General features: G+C 38.3%; 1 protein-coding gene across 1 annotated transcript; it reads right to left on the bottom strand.

The window, feature by feature from the left end:
- Positions 1 to 16,540: 16,540 nt before the first annotated feature.
- Positions 16,541 to 18,149, bottom strand: LOC144996336 (uncharacterized). The gene is made up of 4 exons (XM_078955728.1): positions 17,951 to 18,149; positions 17,204 to 17,295; positions 16,978 to 17,074; positions 16,541 to 16,824 (listed from the first exon to the last, which is right to left on the bottom strand). Exons 1-4 carry the CDS (start codon positions 18,108 to 18,110, stop codon positions 16,751 to 16,753), a joined length of 423 nt encoding a protein of 140 aa, XP_078811854.1. The 5' UTR covers positions 18,111 to 18,149; the 3' UTR covers positions 16,541 to 16,750.
- Positions 18,150 to 19,768: the final 1,619 nt, after the last annotated feature.

Genomic DNA, 19,768 nt, shown 5'->3' with positions numbered 1-19,768 from the left:
AGTGGTCTTTTAACCCTTGTTCTATCTTAGATGACCCCACCCTTACATTGACGTGTTCTCCCTACCATGACAAAGGTGGAAAGATTTCATGTAATCCATGGACACCAGTGAAGATTACAAATCATTGAAGAAAAAAGGTTCAGAGCACTGTCTAGTGGGTCTAGTTGACCCAACTCCCAATGTTAAAGTGCCTAGGATAGCACAAGGGTTAATAATGATTATGTTGTTTTTAGGCAAGATCAAAAAACCTCTGTTGTTTTCTAGAGCATAGTTTCTGCAGAACGGCAGAAGATCATTAGGAATTCACCTCTGAGTTGTGGCAAGATAATTGGCACGGCCTAAATTGCTCCTATTGACATCATCCATCTATTTAGACTCTCTCTGCTTACACCCCCTCACAACCCCAACCTAACAGTAACAGTGCAACAAAAAGCAATATTGAAGCTATCCAGGCGAACAGTTTTAAGCCAGATGCCAGCTCAGACAAGGAAAACAAAGTAGACATGGATCTAGTTGTCTACAAGTGGATGCATCAGAATGGATCGGAGAAGGGAGCTTGTGGCCCGCCCAGAGTATTTTGTACAACACAAATACATTCTATTTCAAACAGTATTTTTTGTATGCTCCTAAATCACAAACAATTTGAAAAAAGAAATACTCCGAAATGCGATGTTAAAAACACCAAATATACCATTTTCATTGGAGTGAGTCTTAAGTGTTAACACCTGAGACAGACTTTTGTGGATTACAAAATTCAGATGGCACTAACTAGAAGAAAATGATCATGTGGCCTCTTTAGCTCTGACCCTGCCTGGCAAGAAAGGACAGCTGAAATGCGATTGGTCAAAGTCTCCAATATGAAAATACATCTGTCTGGAAGCACTATGATCATTTTTTTTGTATCGAAATAAACATTTTGTAATTGTATTCAGTTTTGCAAATTCAAGTAGTATTTTAATTTAAACCCCTTCAGTTGTGTTTATGAAACATAATGCTGATGAAAAAGCAAAGATATACACATAACGGCATACAGAATTAAGGCTACTGTCTTCGGTACGACTCATATGTGATTCTTGTCCTGATGATCAATTTACCTTGATTCACACATTCTAGTATTTCATAAAGTGCAGAATAGTTCATATAACATTTTCCACCAAAGGAATTTTAACTTAGTGATTGTGGCATCTGTGTGTGGTAAAACTACAGCTGTGCTCATAAAAATTGCCCTGCAACTAGCGATTCTAAAAAGCTGTCTTAGAGCGGACAAAATAGTCAATGTAACCACAAATGTTACAAAAAGAAACGGTGGCATTGTGCTAAAAAGTACCATGAGAAAGCTGGGTTTATGAGGTTGGTCAAGCCCTGCTGTCTTTGATTGCTTTCAAACCAAAGAAAGCCAGGATTTCCTAATGATTAGAATGGGGAGTTCGCAACAGATTGATCTCCAGCAGGGGACTGTCTATTCTTTGGAAATGAGCTGGACATAGAAGCAGGGGAAAAACATTTTGGCTGACCAGTTTTAGCTAGACTTTATCTGTTTTTCAGGACAAGTTTGCACTTAAAAGGGAAGGACGTAAATCTGAGATCCAGTCGCTCCAGAGTTAACATGAACAAATTCTGTCTGGAAAGGAGCTTTGGTGAGTAAAAAAACATTTTTGTATTTCTGAATGGCTTCATTTTATACACGCCTTTATGATCAAACACCTTCTTTCTTCTGTGTTGTTATTATTTCAAGGAATTGCACAAATCTAATCTTTATTTAAAAAACAGTGCATTTCTATGACCAAATGGCTTAAAAATTAAATATTAGTTTAAAAAAGTGAAAGGAAGTAACATTTATATGCCTATGTTTAATGGCTGGTATAAAAAAACAATATACTTTCATATGGTTGATATAGTAAAAATAAATTTTAACAATTTTTCAGACAAAAAATTGCTGATAAAACATGAAAGGCTGACCAATAACCATGGCCTAGACTTGGCAGAATGGTGAGCCCCCATAATATTTGTCAAGTGGGACCAATGATTATTGCTTTTTTGTGTCTCTTTGTGTGTGATTGTGCATCCCACTGTATCTGCATGTACTTCTGGAGAAATCTTGCACAAAGACCTTGTGTGCAAGCACTTGATGTTGTAATGACTATGGCAGCTTTATAGACAGCAACGACTACACAAATAAATAAATATCATGACTGCAATTCGGATTGCTTCAGATAATTCCTGGAGAAAGTTTGTGCTGTAGATCACAGGTCACTTTGTTCAGCCACTTTGAGCCGCCACCAGTGTGTGAATGCGTGTGTGCGTGGGTGAAGGGGACTGTGACTATAAAGCGCTTTGGGCCTTCAAAGAAGGTAGAAAAATGCTATATAAGTATGCGCCATTTACCACTTCCTCCTGAGTAGATTGGTATTGAAATTCTATAACACTGTATCTGAAACCTTTTTGCTTTATTGTTCTCAGTTACTATTTTTTTCTTTGTTGTTTCCACTTAAATTTAAATTAGTTTTAATAATGTGAATAATATTCTATATCAAATGTATAATCTTATCAACAAATTTCAGATATTGAACAGCCAAAGTCCTATTTAACTAACTTTGGCCTTCAAACTTGGGGCTTAAACTTTGTGAAAAAACAAAAAGACCAGGGAGGGCTCAGCTCTTCCCTTGTGGACACTAAGGTGAAAGAGATACTACAACTGTACTGTACAGTGGCGGATTTGTCTTGTCGGAAGTGGTCTTAAACATAATAATCAAGTTTAGTTATTAACTTGGTTTCACTTAGCCTTTTAAGCCCTAGATGTAGAAATTAGCTTCAAAATTTGATAATAGATACATTGATTGTGGAATAATATGGTTTACCTTCTCTTTCTTTCTTTCTTTCTTTCTTTCTTTCTTTCTTTCTTTCTTTTTTTTACATGATCAAATGCATGTAAATGCTGATAAAGAACAGATGTGTAGTGTGTGTAACAGTCATGTATGAAGTCTGCCAGAATTTCCTAAATTGAGTTTTATTTACAAAAGCTTTTGGGAAGCTTCAAGCATTCACATCCAAGGTTATAGATCATAATATTTGGTGAAAGAACTGCTACAAGAAAAAACAATATTTCCAAACCATCCCTACCATAAACTGAAAGCTGATGGGAGTAAAATTAATATATGAGGTATCCCACTTAAAGCACAATACTTAGAAATTTCTTTGAAAATATACTCATTTTTAGTGTTTGTTTTTTCCTCCATTTATTTATTTGTGGTTCTTGCTGCATAATGATAAAGTGGCAGGACTGTGTTGCACTAACACAGACTGTCAGGTGGCTGTGAAGTATTGATTGCAGGAGTGTATGAAGATGATCGGTTTTGACAGCCCACTGTGCGGACCTGAGCGGAGTCAGGCAGGAGCCTGCCTCGTCTTCCGTCGGTAAGGGCCCAGGGTCATATTGGTGAATGAGTGCATCGCTCTGTGCACATGAATGCCCTCTAAGCAGACTTGGGGGCTGCAAGGATATATGAGCAAAAGAAAAAAACATCGGTTCGGTGTTTAACATTCAAGTGCAGTGGCCAAATGTCAGCTTTGTTTTATTTTTTCTAGGCGAAATGTAGTGATACATAACTGTTTGTACATCTTTACTGCTTTAGCCAAATGTTGTTTACACACTGTGATGAGGGATTACATTTTTTAGGATCTGTCAGTGAAATGTATTTGTCAGCCCAAGTCTAACATCACTGTAACTGCATAGCCACAAAGCCAGAATTTAAGTCTTCCTTCATTTCTTATACCAATCAATGGGCTGTTAAATATTTTGGGGTGCATACATTCTCTGAGGGTAAGCACATTTCATGCTTTCATTAATTTATTTTTTGCTCTGTTTTTTCACTTTTTACTTTTGGGTTTGGTAAAACCCTCTCTTTAAAGAAAGAGAGAGAAAAAAGAAAAAAACAATATAATGTAACAAACAGCCAATAGAATGTTTGGAGTTCATCTATATAGACATAGTTTCAGTTCAACTTTTGTGTATTCAACTTCAGTTATACCTTTATAAGTATATGTATATTTACATTTAAATATACATTGAAACCATACCATTATCATTTAAGGCAAGGTAGTCCAGTATAGCTGATCTTATTTTGTTTTGTCAGTAGGGTTTTTTGCACGTTTGCTTTTTTTAAATTTTTTTATTGAGAGGTTCTGGAGTTGCAGTCTGTGCTCCTTGATGCACCTGGATGATGTTCTCTTTCTGGTGATGAAGGGCTGTTCTAGGAAGAGAATTCTCTCTAATTCTCTGAATTCCCTGAAATTCTCTGAAATGCTTGGTGGGTCTTCCTCTCCTACAGGTTGGTTGGCATCACTTCCCTTGGCACAGTGCTCATAATCTGCTTTCTGCTTTGGTTTTAAACCAAGTGAAATTATTGGCATTTATTTTCATCACTTAAAATTTTATTTATTTATTTATTTATTTTTTTTTTTTAACTTGTCCTGTCCAACAGCTGGGCAGACAGACGAGAGCTGAGGGCCTCTTGTGTTGGACATATTTTGCTTTAACAAGAGGGGTTATTAATCTTCTGACAAACCAAAGGTATGTCTGAATAAACCCCTTTTGTAATTGAGGCCAAACTTTATTAATTTCAATCATGTCTGAAAATCTTTGGTGTTGGACCGGACGGAAAAGGAAAGAGGGGAAGAAGAGAGAGGGACGCTAGAGAGAGGGGGGGGTAGGGGGTGATAATAGGAGGGGAAGGGGGATAAGACCATGAAGCAGCATACAGCAACAAGTTTACTGGTTGTTAATCATTATGGTAAGGTTCAAATGCAGTACAAAAAGGGCGGGGCCTGTCCACACACACACTCAAATGTTATAAACACACCTGCTAGCTGCAAAAATGTCCACCTGTCGACATGTACACAAAACAGATAGTGTTCACATGCATACTTATGCCTGATAACCAACTAGTGTGAAATATTTCAGTCATTCAGTCATGCAAGCTATTAGTGCAAAGGTGAGCTAACACCAGTGCTCAGGTGAGGTTTTATGTTCTTCTAAAATGGATGGTGGAACGTGAAAAGAAGGAGGGAGAGTGCCCAGCCATCCCCACCCCAAGACCCCCACCGCAGCAGCAGCGGCAGCCGGAATCCCCCCAACGCCACACGGGAACCGGCAGGGAACAACCGCCTCACTTAAAATTTTAAAGAAATGGCTAACTTCATCAGTAAAGTTATTAAAATATATTTCTTTCAATCTGAAATCAATTATCCTGTATAGTAACAGCTCTGTACTAGTCCTCTATCCTAGATTAGATATGAGGACGGCCTTGAGCTCACAGAAGGTTGTTCATCTTAATGGGGGAAGATGTTCTTGAGGCCTCATGGCTTGATAATTCTCAGAAAACTATAGATAATCTCTGCCTCTACAAAAGCCCCTCTGGTTATCTATCTGCTTGCAGATGCTGCAAGGTGTCATATGTTGTTGGAGAAGGCTCTTCAAACCACGGTTTAGTGTGTCCTGTAGCATTTGGTAGTGTTGTCGAATCCTGTGTGGGTATCTCTTGCTTGTTTGTTTTCCAATTTGAAATGTCAGCAATGTAAGTATAAAAAAATAGGCTGCATATAAGAGCATAAAGCATTTATAGTTGAATTATATCCTCTCTTTAGAATTAAATAGAAATTCAATGTCCAGATTGTTGAGTACATCTTTAATAGCTTTCATTGTCTGTGGGATCTGAGCTTTTTGCACAACCGCTGTTGGCAGCAAACTCATTTGTGATCTAGAACATCCGTCTATGTCGCTCTCGACGCAGGCCGAGGCGCTCTTCTTGGTCACGTGATAGGTTACTGCTAAAATAAAACCCAGGAGCTAGCAAAATGAGTAAACAACAAACGTCTTTGGGGAAAAGGCCCAGCCAGGAGAGAGAAGAGGAGCCTTCGACTTCCAAAAAAAGGAAAGTTGCATTTAATAGACAGTATCGGGAGTCCTACTTATATTGCTCTCTAATGAGGCAATGAAGCCCTTAAAACTGCTTTGCCACTTGGAGACTGTGACAGAGCACAAGTCTGTCACAATGTGAGTGTTAAATAAAGTGTATTTGCTTCTGACAGCATCAGTGGGTGCACACACTGTATAGCTGTAAACTTCCAACAGTTCTTGCAATTCACTTTATTTATTTTCTGTTTTTGGTTGTTTTCTATGTCTTATTTGTTTACTTCCTGATTTCATATGAGTACTTCCTGTATCCTGAATGTCCAGTGGACCCACCTATTGTTTTGGTTTCCTTTGACAGGCCTGTTTTAAATTCAAAATGATTTCTTTTTATTTTGCATTTTTGTTTAAAGAATGTTGTTAAAGTTTGGACTTCTTTGTCTAATTATTGCTTTGGTAATTAGGAAAATGCATGTAATTGTTCTTTTGTTTTTAGTAAATGTTTGATTTTGATTGTTAATTGTGTTTGTTTGGTAAGGGGTGGAGCCAACCACCTATAAAAGAGGACCTCTTTTCAAGATGGAGGCTCTCTGGTGATGTCTGGCTGCCATGCTGCTGCACTATAGGCTGCAGCCCTGCCACATTATTTTCCATGGGTGCATTTTTCCCCACATTCTGCCTTACAACTACATAAAGATTGAGAGCACCTTGACTCTTTGTGTGGACAGTAGTTTGTTATTCTGACAGAGACCAAGCACCCTGCATTAAAAAACAAGCCTTTGGAGTATTTTGAAAGCAAAAAAGCGTTAACAAGAAGGACAGTCGAATTTTTCATGCACTTTGTATTTGTGGTGTATCTTATTTTGAAGGCATGTTTAAACGTTATCATAGCAACCAGAAAGTGTTGCGGGCAGAGAGGACGTTGCTCATGTCATAATTCGCGTTTGTTATTATGTTTAGAAAATACCACAGTTTTCATGCACGTCATATCATATTATTTTGTTGTATTGTAGTGGCGTCACCTGCATGTTGGGTCTGCTGTCCGAACTGGCAGCACAGGGAATTGTGGGATATAATCCCCTTTGCCTGCCTTGGTCAAAATAGGGTTCAGCACGGGTGGGGTTTTTTTTGCCTACATGTCCTTTCTTCTGGCAGTTATGTTGTTTCACCCTTAGTTATTTCTTCCTGTTGTGTTTATTTCTTTTTGCACCATTCGTGTGGGAAGAGGAGAGGATGATGATTGCTGTGCGATGTACAATGTCATGCATGTCAAAACAAAAGCTTAGAGTTCGTCTTATCACGTTTCTTTGTCTTCTTCACCATAGCATTGCTACAGTATTTGTCTTAAACATCTCAAAGGCTGGTCCGGGAAAATCTTTTCTGATGTCAGAGCGGTCCGTGGCGCATAAAAGGTTGGGGACCCCTGATATAGAAGACTTCAGAGCTGGAGAGCTTGAACATGTTATTGTTTTAAAAATTATTTGCATGTGCTGGGCAAAACATGCCTCATTTTCTTGATTCAGAAGGGAGTTCCCTTGAAAGAGTGAAGATTTTTTATCCCAAATTCTCGTCTCCCCTCATAGACACATGCCAACTGCCAGGGTCAAGTCACCTTTTCTTGCCGTTGGTTATCACAAGATCAGCTCCTTGTTTAGTAGAAGCCTAATCCCAAATGAGCCCCCAACAATTTGTTGCCGGTTCCAGGATTGATATCAACAAAATGTATTATCTGGAAAACCGTGATCTACATGCTGCATGCCAGTTTGGCATCCAGATTACATATGTGAGGTGGGCGCCAGGTGAAAATGTTAACATCAAGACAACCCATAAAGAAACTAGCTGCCTCTGTGTCATTAGTTTTAGTGCTTTAGTACCATACAAAATTACATAATTTTCTGGAGTACCACCCATACTTAAAATTTTATTTAATCAGTCAATGTATCTGTAGTAGAAATAAGACTGACAATATTATAATATTATGATAATATCATGGTCTATCTTTTTTTTTATCAGTTAGCAAACTCAGAGTTAATTGATCAGTTTTGTACTTCCTCACCCCCTCTTCCCCTTTCTCTCAGTTTCTATCTATTCTTTTTTTTCAGGATACACAAGGCAGTTATGAAAGCTTATGATAACATTCACTGGTTTTCCCAGACTTTCATATATGTAAACAGGTTTGATGCATTTTCAGAAATTCGAGTGATCAGTTTCTGGGAAAGTAGAAAAAAAACCCACATGAGAACAGATGGTAACAGCATCAGATTCTTGTAAATGCAGATAGGTTAAATGTGTCCATTATAGTAATGGAAAATGGAAGGAAGCTCTTCTGATTCCCTCTCTTTGTTATGTCACAGTTTCTCCTTTAGGCTAAACTGAACACATGTCAGAACAGCTTTTAAAAACAAACATTGGGGTGCAGAGCTGGTTATCTGGTGAGGTAGACACTTTGGTTATATAACGTAATGGTACCAGAGCCCTCTCTCCCAAAAAGGTCAGCAATAAAATGATAGAGCAAGTGTGAAAAATGTGTAAAAAGAAATGTATCAATAAATTGAGAAGTAGCTGTTACAGCAATTTAGTGATGAATATATTAAAACAATTTAAACATGACTTTTTCGTCTTAACCTACAGTTGAGAAAGTATGTGATGACTTGCTGATTTTGTGGGTTTGTCCACTAAAAAGAAATGGACAGTCATCATTCATTCAAATAGTGAGAAATAGAAAAATTACAAAGAAAATCAAGACATCCATTTCAAAGAATTTATATAAATGTACTTGCTTTTAATTGAAGAAAATAAGTATTTGATCCTCTTGTAACCAGAAGAGTTCTGGTTCACACAGAGTTGTTAGACCAAATCAACTAGTCACCTGAGTTGAAGACACCTGTTTGAACTAATCATTTTTAAAAAAGACACCAGTCCACAGATTCAAGTAGTCAAACTCCAAACTCTTCAACATGGAAAAACTAAAGAGCTTTCAGTGGATTTAAGGAAGAAGATTGTAAGTAAGTATAAGTAAATAAGTACTTTTTTATGTGTGGCACTTTCACAGACAGTGTCACAACACACACAAAGTAAAACAAGAAAAACACAATAAAAAACAACAAATAAATAAAACACGGGCATGGGCTGCACGGTGGCGCAGTGGTTAGCGCTCTTGCCTCACAGCAAGAAGGCCCCCGGTTCAAGTCGCGGCTGGGGGACATGAAAAACACAACATCAATGGGGTACCTTTCTGTGTGGAGTTTCCATGTTCTCCCCGTGCATGCGTGGGTTTTCTCCGGGGTCTCCGGCATCCTCCCACCGTCCAAAAACATGCTTTATAGGTTAATTGGCAACTCTAAATTGTTCATAGGTGTGAGTGTGAGAGTGAATGGACGTGTGATTGAAGATTCTACCCTGCGACAGACTGGCGACCAGTCCAGGGCATCCCTTCCCTACGCCCAAGTGGCCGGGATATGCTCCGGCAACCCCGTGACCCCGAAATGGAAAAACGGTCAAGAAGATGAATGAATGAATGAATAAATAAAACAGAGAATAAAGCAATTTAGTTAAAAGCTTTTTTAAAAAGGAGCATTTTCAACTGCTTCTTAAAAGATTCAACTGAATAAGCCACCCAAAGAGAGAAGGGGAGGGCATTCCAGAGTCTCTGGGCTTCTGCCTGAAAAGCAATATCCCACCGAGTTTTCTAGCGGGTCTTAGGGACCTCAAGTAGGTTCAGGTTTGAGGAACAAAGGGGGTGGCTAGGGGTGTGTGGAACCAACAGTTGAGAAATGTAATGAGGAGCCTGTCTATTGAGAACTCTAAAAGTCAAAATTCTAAAATTGACAGGGAGCCAGTGTGGCAAAGACAGAACCAGTGACGTTTTGGCCCTTTTGGTGGTTCCTGTTAAAAGCCTTGCAGCGACATTTTGTACCAATTGCTGGCGTTTTACTGTAGAGTGATTAAAGCAAGTAAAAAGAATATTGCAATAATCTAAACGAGATGAAATAAAAAAACAACTGACGTGTTAGCTTTAGAAATCTTCTCAGTTTAGAGAGGGTGATGAAATCAGCTCTTTTAAGTAGACCATGTACTGTCAAATCCTTCTACCTTATGACGTGTTCTCCTAAATGCCATAATATTCTGATTAAGCCTGGGGCAAGGCCTATATAAGTTTGTGGTCTGACAGAAGCAACCTCATTTAAAATAAACAAACAATGGGAATTAAAAGACCAAGCAAAAGAATAAAGGTCAGTGATACCATCACAATAACTGGGCCCAAATAATTAAGAGAATTTCTCCAAAGCAAGTTTATTTTGTAAATGCTTGTGGAATTTCACTTTGTGTGGATGTTTTAAAAAAAATTACAGGATAAGCTAAAATATACATAACTATGGTCCGAAACACGAACGTTCACAACTATGAGCTAGTCCACATTCAGGCTGACAGAGAATACAAGGTCCAAGGTCTGACCTTTTTTGTGTATTTGACGACCTCCATGTTGATTAAAATTAAACGACTGAGAGTGACAGCAACTGTAATGCATCACTGCAAGAAGAGTCATCAATGTTTAAGTTAAAATCAAAAGAATTAAAATTCTTTCAAGTTTAATAACAGATGTAAAAGACTCAGATTATTTGCCAAGAAATACTTGGGCAGGCCCTGGAGGGGCCTGCAAGGCAAGTCCGCCCCCACGACGGCTCAGACAGCGTTCCAAGCAGGGAACAATTTGGGGGACACAACTCATTTGGGTGAATTCTTGATCACGCTGCCATGTCTCTGTGGGGAACATAAAATCCAAATGTTCCTCTTTAAACAAAACACCAAGGAAGAAGGCCTTAGAGCGAGCAGTAAACAGGGCAATAGGTTTTTGGTTGGAGGACCCAGCCACAGTTGAAAGATGATCAACTGATAGAGGAGAATAGATGCTATCTGAAGAACCTGCACGGTAAGGGACAGCTCGTAGGGTACACTCATGGTTTTCAGGGATCAGAGGTATTCGAGTTGGGAAAATGCGGTCAGAGTGACACAAGTGCAGCTGTGCACGGGACAGAAGTGATGCATAGGCCAAGTCCCAGCTTGGCTCACATAGTGGAGTTATCTGAGGCAGCACTCAACCCCAGCAGATCTTTGTCTATCGACTGAAATACTTCTCCTTTTCCATCTCAGTCTGCTCTGAGAATGGATCGGGTTTTGGGCAATGCGTGAGGGAGACAATGGAAAGTTCTTCAAAGGGTATTCAAAAGGGAGAGTGCATGGGAAGCATACAGTATGTCTTGTTGGTTGAAATTAGTTGTTAATCGTAATTTAGGAGTGGATTGTACTATATATTGTAAATTGGCTGCTAGAATTTGAGACCCATTATTATTGGGGTGAAGACCATCCCTTCCAAAAAGTCTTGGGCAGTTCCAAAACAAGTTAAAATTATCTATAAAATGAAATTATTTGCTTTACATGTATTTTGGAGCCAAGAATGGAGTGGAAGAATGCAGCCAACATTTTTAGAGCCATGATTAATGGATGGCAGGGGGCCAGAAATAAAAATCAATTTATCAAGGTTATTCAAAGTGTCAAAAAGGAGGAGGAAGGCTTTTTGGGTGATTTCAGTTTCATGTCTATGCAGTTCATTCACTTCAACATAGACAGTAACCTTGTTAATAGTTGGTGAAAGCGTGGGCATGACGAAACAAGTTTATCAAAGATAACTTGCACAATTGCAGCAGGAAGTAGCATTTGCAAATTGAACATTCTTTATAATAGAGTCTCCAGTGATCAATGTTGTGTGGGGGAAAGTGGAGGAGGATATGAACAACGTTCTTCTACCTTTTTTACCTTTGGTGAAACAGAGGCCCGTGTTGAGGTGACAGCTGCTGTTTGGTCCAATGGCAGATGGTTCACAAATTTGTGCAGTTAACAAGATATACACAAGTTAGTGAAGTAAGTAGGTACATACATTTTGTTTGCTTCACAAGTCAAAAAAAAAAAAAACAGAAAAGACAGAAAAACATGTACCATGTAAAACAATCATCCCAAGTTTAAGTTAACATGCTTTGCAAAAAAAAAAGTAAGAGCATCATAAAAAGCAGCTGGGACCACAGTCATACTTTACACTGCAATGGTTTAACAACTTGCATTGCTCGCAAATAGCCCTGCTTAAGAAGGGCCTACCTGACGTTTGCCAATGAACACCGTCATGATTTAGAGAGTGATTGGGAGAAGGTGCTGTGGTCAGATGAGACCAAAATTGAGGTGTTTGGTATCAACTCAACCCTCTGTGTTTGGAGGAAGGGAAATGCTGCCTATGACCCCAAGAAGACAATCCCCACTGTTAAGCATGGAATGGAAACATTATGCTTTGATGTTGTTTTTCTGCCCAGGGATACTTCACTGTGTGGATGGGAGGATGGAGGAAGCCATGTACCATCAAATCCTGAGTGAGAAGGAGGCAGGAGGCTTAAAATGGGAGGTGGATGGGTCTTCAAATGGGATAATAACCCAAAACAAGCAGCCAAGATGACCAAGAAATGCTAAAGAAGAAGCATGTGGAGTCATGAAGTGACCTAGCCAGTCTATAGACTCAACCCTAAACTGTAGACCTTTGGAGAGAGCTGAAGCTCAGAGTTAGCAATCAACAGCCACTAAATCTGAATGATTTAGAAGTCATTTGCATAGAAGAGTGGACCAAAATTCCTCCTGATTTGTGCAGAACTCTGTTAATCAAGAAACGTCTGACCTCTGTGCTCGCTAATAAGGGTATTACCACAAAGTACTAAGTCTTTCCGGCAAGGGGGATCAAATACTCATTTCCATAAATGAAATGCAAATAAATGCAATAAACTTCTTTAAAGTTGATTTCTCGATTTTCTATCACTGTAAAGAACGTACCATTAAAATGACAGACTGTCAGTTTCTTTTTAAGTGGGTAAATCTACAAAATCAGCAAGGGATTAAATACACATTTCCTTCACTCTATAGTTTCTTGGTAAACCGTCTTTTGATGATTTTGTGCTTCGGCAATGTTTCCATTAATTAATAATTAAGAGCAAAAACAAAAAAATACTTATTAACACAATCTTAACTGCAGAGGATATATGATATAATACGTGGAAGGTAAATGTTTTAACCCTTGTGCTATCGTAGGCACTTTGACATTGGGAGTTGGGTCATCTAGACCCCACAAGACAGTGCACTAAACTTTTCTCTTAAATGATTTGTGATCTTCACTGCTTTCCATGGATTACATGAAATCCTCTCCACCTTTATCCACCTTTGTCATGGTAGGGACCATTAACACGTCAATCGTCATCTTGACCCCATAGGATAGCACAAGGGTTAAAGATTTTTTTTTTTCAAATGTTTTTTTTTTCAAATGTTGCTTGCATTTTTTGGTATATTTGGTATGAAACTTTTTTATCAACCTCCCTGGATTTTGTATCATTTAATAAGAAACTTTTTCTAGTTGTTTGGAAAGAGACATGAAGGGCTGAAGTTTTAGTCTAGTTTTGATTTTCCCCGGTAGTGATGTGAATCAATCTTTTATGACATTATCCTAAGCTGATAATTCCATTACTGTAATGGGCATTAGAGAACAAATTCCCTCCCCCTCTTTCACTCCCTCTTTCCAACAAGTCTTCACGTCCAACGGCCACGTCATGCACTAAATTATAGGTGCTTTTTTTCCCTTGATAGATTTCAATTAGGAGAAAATTGGCCACTGAAACACTTTCTGAGTCATAATGCACTGCTTGTCCAAATATTTTCTCCTGCTTTTTGTTGATTCTCTCTCATAATTCAGACAATGGTATGTTATACACTGACACTATCTGAAAAAAAGAGGTATACAAGAGCCATAACATAATTTCTAAAGTAAACTATTCCTGCAGAACAAATGGAAGACGTTTTGATCCATCGTGTCTCTACCAGCCAGCCTTGGTGACCACATTTAAATTGACTGTGCTGTCACAAAACATTGTCCATTCATCCATCCATATTTTCTTAACCCCCTGTATCCCTTTCGGGGTCACAGGGCTGCCGAAGCCTAACCTGCCTGTCAGCCGAAGACCGGATACACACCGGACAGGTCACCAGCCTGTTGCAATGCCTGAGTCAATCTATTCTTCGTGAAAGGTATATAATCTTTTTGGGACTCATCATAAATCAAAAATTACATATTTTTCTACATTTCTTATTTCGCTTTGCGTTTACTCTTTGCGATTACTCACTGCATGGCACTTTCATTTTGATTTTTTGACTTCAAAATTTTTTACAACTGAGGAGCAGCTGCTAGCTTCACACGAACAACATATTTCAAACTAGAAGGAGCTGCATTTCCAGAAGAAAATGCAGGGTTGAATGCTGTATTGCTGAATGAAAGCAGAAATATGATGAAAAAGCTGAACATTGTAAAAGTAGAATGTCTAAAATAGGTCAAACATTGTAGAAGGAGTTAAGCATGAAAGCTAAAAAATTGTTGAAAAAATGGCTGAAATGTCCTGGAAAACCCTGGAATATTTTGAAAAATTAAAGGACCAAAAGTCAAAGGTAAACATTGTAAAAGTAGAATGACCAAAACAGGTCAAAATTTGTAGACGGAGTTAAGCATGAAAGCTGAAATTGTTGAAAAAATGGATGTACTGTTGAAAATTTGAAGATGATGCTAAAATGGCTAAAAGTGCTAGCATCAGCATCATCAACTGACTCAAAAAACCACATTGTTTAAGAGTATCATATTGGTAAAAGCTACATGTTCTAAGTTGACAGAAAATCCACTTTTTTCAAAATGGCGGCTTTTTTATTAATTTTATCTCCATAGCAACCATTTTACATTTGGGTCGGCATGGGATGACGAACAAATCGACGTCAGTTTCAGACAAATCAGAAAAAGTAAACCTTTGGACGTCCTTAGCAACGAAGTTTGTTGGCTAACCACGCCCACATTCCTTATATGTCCAGATCCAGTGAATTTCAATCTGTTCAGTTCTAGCCATGGATGAAGTTTATTGCAATAATTGCTTCAGATTTTGTCATAAAAAGGCCACCAACATTAGGTTGTGTCGACATCCCATAATGATTTCTAAGCGTATTTTATAGTCCAAAGCCTTGTGATCATTTTAATGTTTGAACGGTGTCTCTAGCGACAAGTATGTTGAAGTTATATTCGTTTAAAGAAGATTTGAAAGATTTGAAAAACACAAAATGGCTACCAAACAGCCTCCATCCCATAATGACTACAAACCTTGAAGTTGTAATGCAAAGCTTTGATCATTTGACAGTAAAAGTGGAGCCACATGCTGCAGCAGGTGACATCATGTCATATGATGAACCTCAAGATCAATAGACCTTTTTCACACTTCCGCATTTTTCGACCGGAAATACGTCAATGACGTGTAAAACAACTTCCTGTTAGCGTAGCAGCAGATATGAAGAATGGCAGAGTCGAAGAGTTGCCGTCTCTGTTGTGTTCCAGGCTGTTCGTCTTCCAACCAAAAACAGCCCGGCCTTTCATTTCATTATTTTCCCGTGGATCCAAACCTGAAACCCAAATGGATATAGGCGATCCGAAGAGATGAAGGGCATAGTTTTAATGTAAACACAGGTAGCACCGTCTGCTGCCGGCACTTCGCTCCGGATTGTGGTGCGGCTGCGTCGTTCGTCGCCTGAAGAGTGGTGTCGTCCCGAGTATTTTCCCTTGGAACAACTTTACTGCTCCTCTGAGAAGGGAGTCAGTATATGACAGAACCCCAAACGTCAGGCTATGCAGCTATGCTGTGAAGACAGCGACATGGGGGCTAAGCTAAGGCAGTAAAGATGGATCAGGACTACATGACACACCCACCTGCAGGTAAGGTTGTTCATAATGTGTTTGGTTAACGTAAGTCAACTATGTGTACCGTTATTGGATAAATGCATTTCTACCTGAACAAACTAATATTTATAATAAAAGCTGTTCATGCTCTCACCTATTTTAATTACATGTATTTAATCACTTTTGAGTATTTTGTCATTTTGTAATTTCCTTAACAAAAATAAATGAAACGTATTTGTAATTAAATACTTAACATACTTTTCAAAACATGATTACTGTGTTGTGTTGAAAGGTAGCATAAATATATTAAGACTGATTTTTAATTTTCTTTATCTTCACAGGTGCTCTGGATGAGGCTTTGGATTACATCCATGACTTAGAAGCCAAGTTGTCATGGTGGACAAAAGTTCCTCGTTCAAGACCTCCTCACTGACATTGGATCTAAGATCATCATTCCACCTTTTAAGCTTTCAGCTCAATTCAGCAAGGAGGAAACAGAACAAACCGCAGCCATCACCCGCCTCAGAATTATAGTGGAAAGAGTGATCAGTAAGATAAAGTCCGTTCACATCAGGGACTCTCCCGTGCCGCTCACACTGATGGGCGGTGTGAATCAGATCTGGCTTAACTGCCGTGTTTTGGGAAATTATCATGGACTTTTTTGTTTTGAAGAGTGAATTAATGTTTGGTATTTAAATAATGTATAATGTGCAAATAGTATGGAAAAATTTAGTGTTTCCACATATTCTTAAAATCGAATTAAATATAATTGTTATATTTGTAATATTTTTCTGTTGAAATGTGACTTTGACTACACAAAAAAATTAGATGAACAAATAAAACAATTTTGGTCAAAATTGTGCCTCATTTAATTTTTTGGTATGCGTAACAACAACTGATTAATCACAACTCAAATAACATCAAACATTTACAATAAAAAATTACATTACAGATCAACAGTAAGACAGAAGGCTGAACTGATTGTTAAAGACAAGATAAGTGTAATTTAAGGTATGCATTCATGTATTTGCCATAATATATATCCAAGTTCTCTTTCATTCCATCTCAGGGGGCTGCACCTGGCATAATCTGCTTCCAGATGCCATCATATATGGATCTGGCTGTGGTCCTACACAAGAGAAACACAACACACAAAAGTTAGACATAAGTGCATAACTACATTTAAATTTAATTCATTATATCTGCTGTAATGATAATTTGGTTAGTCATAAGATTAGAAAAAAAAAAAAACTTGCTCACAAAGCAACAAAAAGTTAATTACCTGTATATGCCTTGTACAGTGTGGACCTCAGACCGTCCCTGCCAACTGTTTTGGGCCTTTGCACCACCAGCTCACTAACCGGTTCAGGATGGATTCCCTTATAAGTAAAACGCAGAAAGCAATTACAGTCTGTAGTCACTACTGGGGGTGTTTTTATAATAATTTACAGTTCTTATGGATACACATCCGTTCTTAAAAAATAATGACAATATGATCACAAACCCACCTGTGCTCTTGGTCTGTGCCGTCTTTGCAAGTCACTCGTGCAGGACAGGGTGGGTGGAGCAGCCTGCAAACCAGCTGTGAATAATGTGCGCTCTGGAACAGGATGGCAAAAGGATGTCATTGCAGAATCCTTTAGCAGCCGCACAACTGCAGGAGAAAGCTTTCAGGTTGGCACTTAATGCATCCAGCGATATCTAGACACAATAAATTAAATAGGTTACAGTTAAGACATACTTATGTTGCTACATCAATGTAACATGAAACTATAACTTTCAGTAGGGTGACCAGATTTGAGTTAGTAAAAATGAGGGGTGAAGTGAGTTTGTGAGATATTTCATCGAGAGTAATTGGTGTTCAGAGCTGCGTACATAAAGCAAATATGATTACATTTCATCTATGTTCAATGTTATTTTATTATAAGTATCAAAAGAGAGGACATGTCCAGGAAAAGAGGACTTCTGCTTACCATACTTTCAGAAAAATAATACTAGTAAGTGAAGAAAGTGCCGCAACCGCAGCAAAAAGAATGAACACGCATACGGGCAACTTAACATTTCTTATTTACAGCTTCACCAAATTTTTGGGTGTTATGTTAATCTCATGCCTTTTCACTTAAACATACACACAACATATTCACTGCGATGTGTTATGCCTTATATTACAAATTAATAACACCAGGATTTACAGTTGACGTAAACACACAGAGTTACCGGTGATGCGGCTATGGCTAAAGCTAGCTGAAGCTTACCTTGGTAATGGTGGATAAACTCTTCGTGGACGAATTTATATCCCTTGTCCAATTTGTTTCCTTTAGTGGACGAATGCATCTTTACACTCCTCATCACATCGGTGCTGGTGAACTTCGGAACACAACTCAGGCTCTTCGAAAACACTCTAGGCTCTGCCATTCCTCTGCCAGCGAAGCACAAATCGGAACTAGGTTTACACGTTGATGACGTACTTCCGGTTTTTGCGAAAAAGGTCTATTCTCTAAACTATGTATGTGCCATTAGTCTTAACACACTCATCCATATATAATGGAAAGCTATATTGATCATCCGCTAGCTAGCTGAATGACACGTCATAATATTTTCATTTAACCACTGTCATATGGGGTGTAAAAACATGATATTTACTTCTCGTAACAGCCACCTAACTCATGGTTTGGGAATCAACACTTGAGCCTTAGCGGCCGTGGGCGGGGCTAAGGCCCGGGTCCCAACGCTTGTCCACAAGATGGCTGCGGAGCACATGTTTGAACTGCAGCTTCCAGCTACGAGGAGGAAAATAAAAAATACATCAAAACTAACTTAGATTTGCTCCCACTGTTTTTTGTAACATACATTGAGTGTTTGTGTGTGTGCTTTAAGCTGCTCTGATCATTTTAACGTTTGAATGGTGTCTTTAGCTAAAATTGTGTGGAAGAAGCATAGGTTCTTGAAAAGATAAAGGAACAATGAATGAAAGCTGAATTTGCTGATGAAATGGCTGCACTGTCCTGGAAAATCCTGAAAAATCTTTAAAAGTAAAAGGATAAAAAGTCAAAGCTTATGAGTAACCCCACCTGAAAGAAAATGTTTCCATGTAACGAAATATAATTGAGTTAGTGGAACTGAATTTTATCAAGAAAGGTAAGGTAAAAAAACATGCAGAAAAAGTCAGATGCTGGAATCGAACTCTGAACCTCAGTATTATAAGACCGCTTTCTAAGCCATTGAGCCAACACTTCTGTGATCACACAATGCAGCCGGTATATATTAATCAGGCGTGTCGTGTATCATCTTATTGGAAAAAGCCGAGTTGAAACGATTTCATGCCACAGTTCGTTATTTACGTGGAAAAAACGATTGACAATTTTCACTTTTGAAAAGTCAAAGGATTTGAAAGACCAAAAGTGGTGGTAAAAAAGGATTCTCAATGTATTTAAATGGAGCACAAATCTTGGAAAATCCTGTACAAGCATGGAATATCTTGAAAGGTTCAAGGATTTGAAAGACCAAAAGTAATAGCTGAAAGGATTAAGCTGAAAGATCTTAACATTGCAACAGTAAAATGGTTAAAATAGGTAAAAACTGAAGTTAAAAATCGCCTCACATTTAGGCACAAAATGGCCGCAAAACCGTAGTTGGTGTTGCCATTCCATAATAATTTCAAAACTTATATTGAAATACAAAGTCTTATGAGCAGTTTAATGTTTGAACGGTGTTTCTAGCTAAAGGCATGTTGAAGTTACAATGGTTGAAAGAAACAAAGGTTTCAAGGATTCTCCATGTATTTTAATGGAGCAAAAAATCCTGGAATATCTTAAAAAGTTCAATGATTTGAATGACCAAAAGTAATAACTGTAATAAGTTGAAAGAGCTCAACATTTTAAAAGTAAAATAGTAAAAAAAAAATTTAAGGGTCCGAACCGGGTGTCGAATCCAGAACCTCATGTACCATAACTTCCCAATGCATTTTAATAGGGCAAAAATTCCCGGAAAAACTGGAATATCTTAAAAAGTACAAGGATTAGAAGTACCAAAAGTCATAGCATTAATAAGATGAAGGAGCTGAACATTTTAAA

This window comes from Oryzias latipes, chromosome 12 (genome assembly GCF_053564925.1).
Source record: "Oryzias latipes strain Hd-rR chromosome 12, Olatipes_Hd-rR_3.1".
NCBI classification, from domain to species: domain Eukaryota; kingdom Metazoa; phylum Chordata; class Actinopteri; order Beloniformes; family Adrianichthyidae; genus Oryzias; species Oryzias latipes.
Note: the sequence above shows the minus strand (reverse complement) of the source record. Positions and strands in the feature narration are given on the sequence as shown.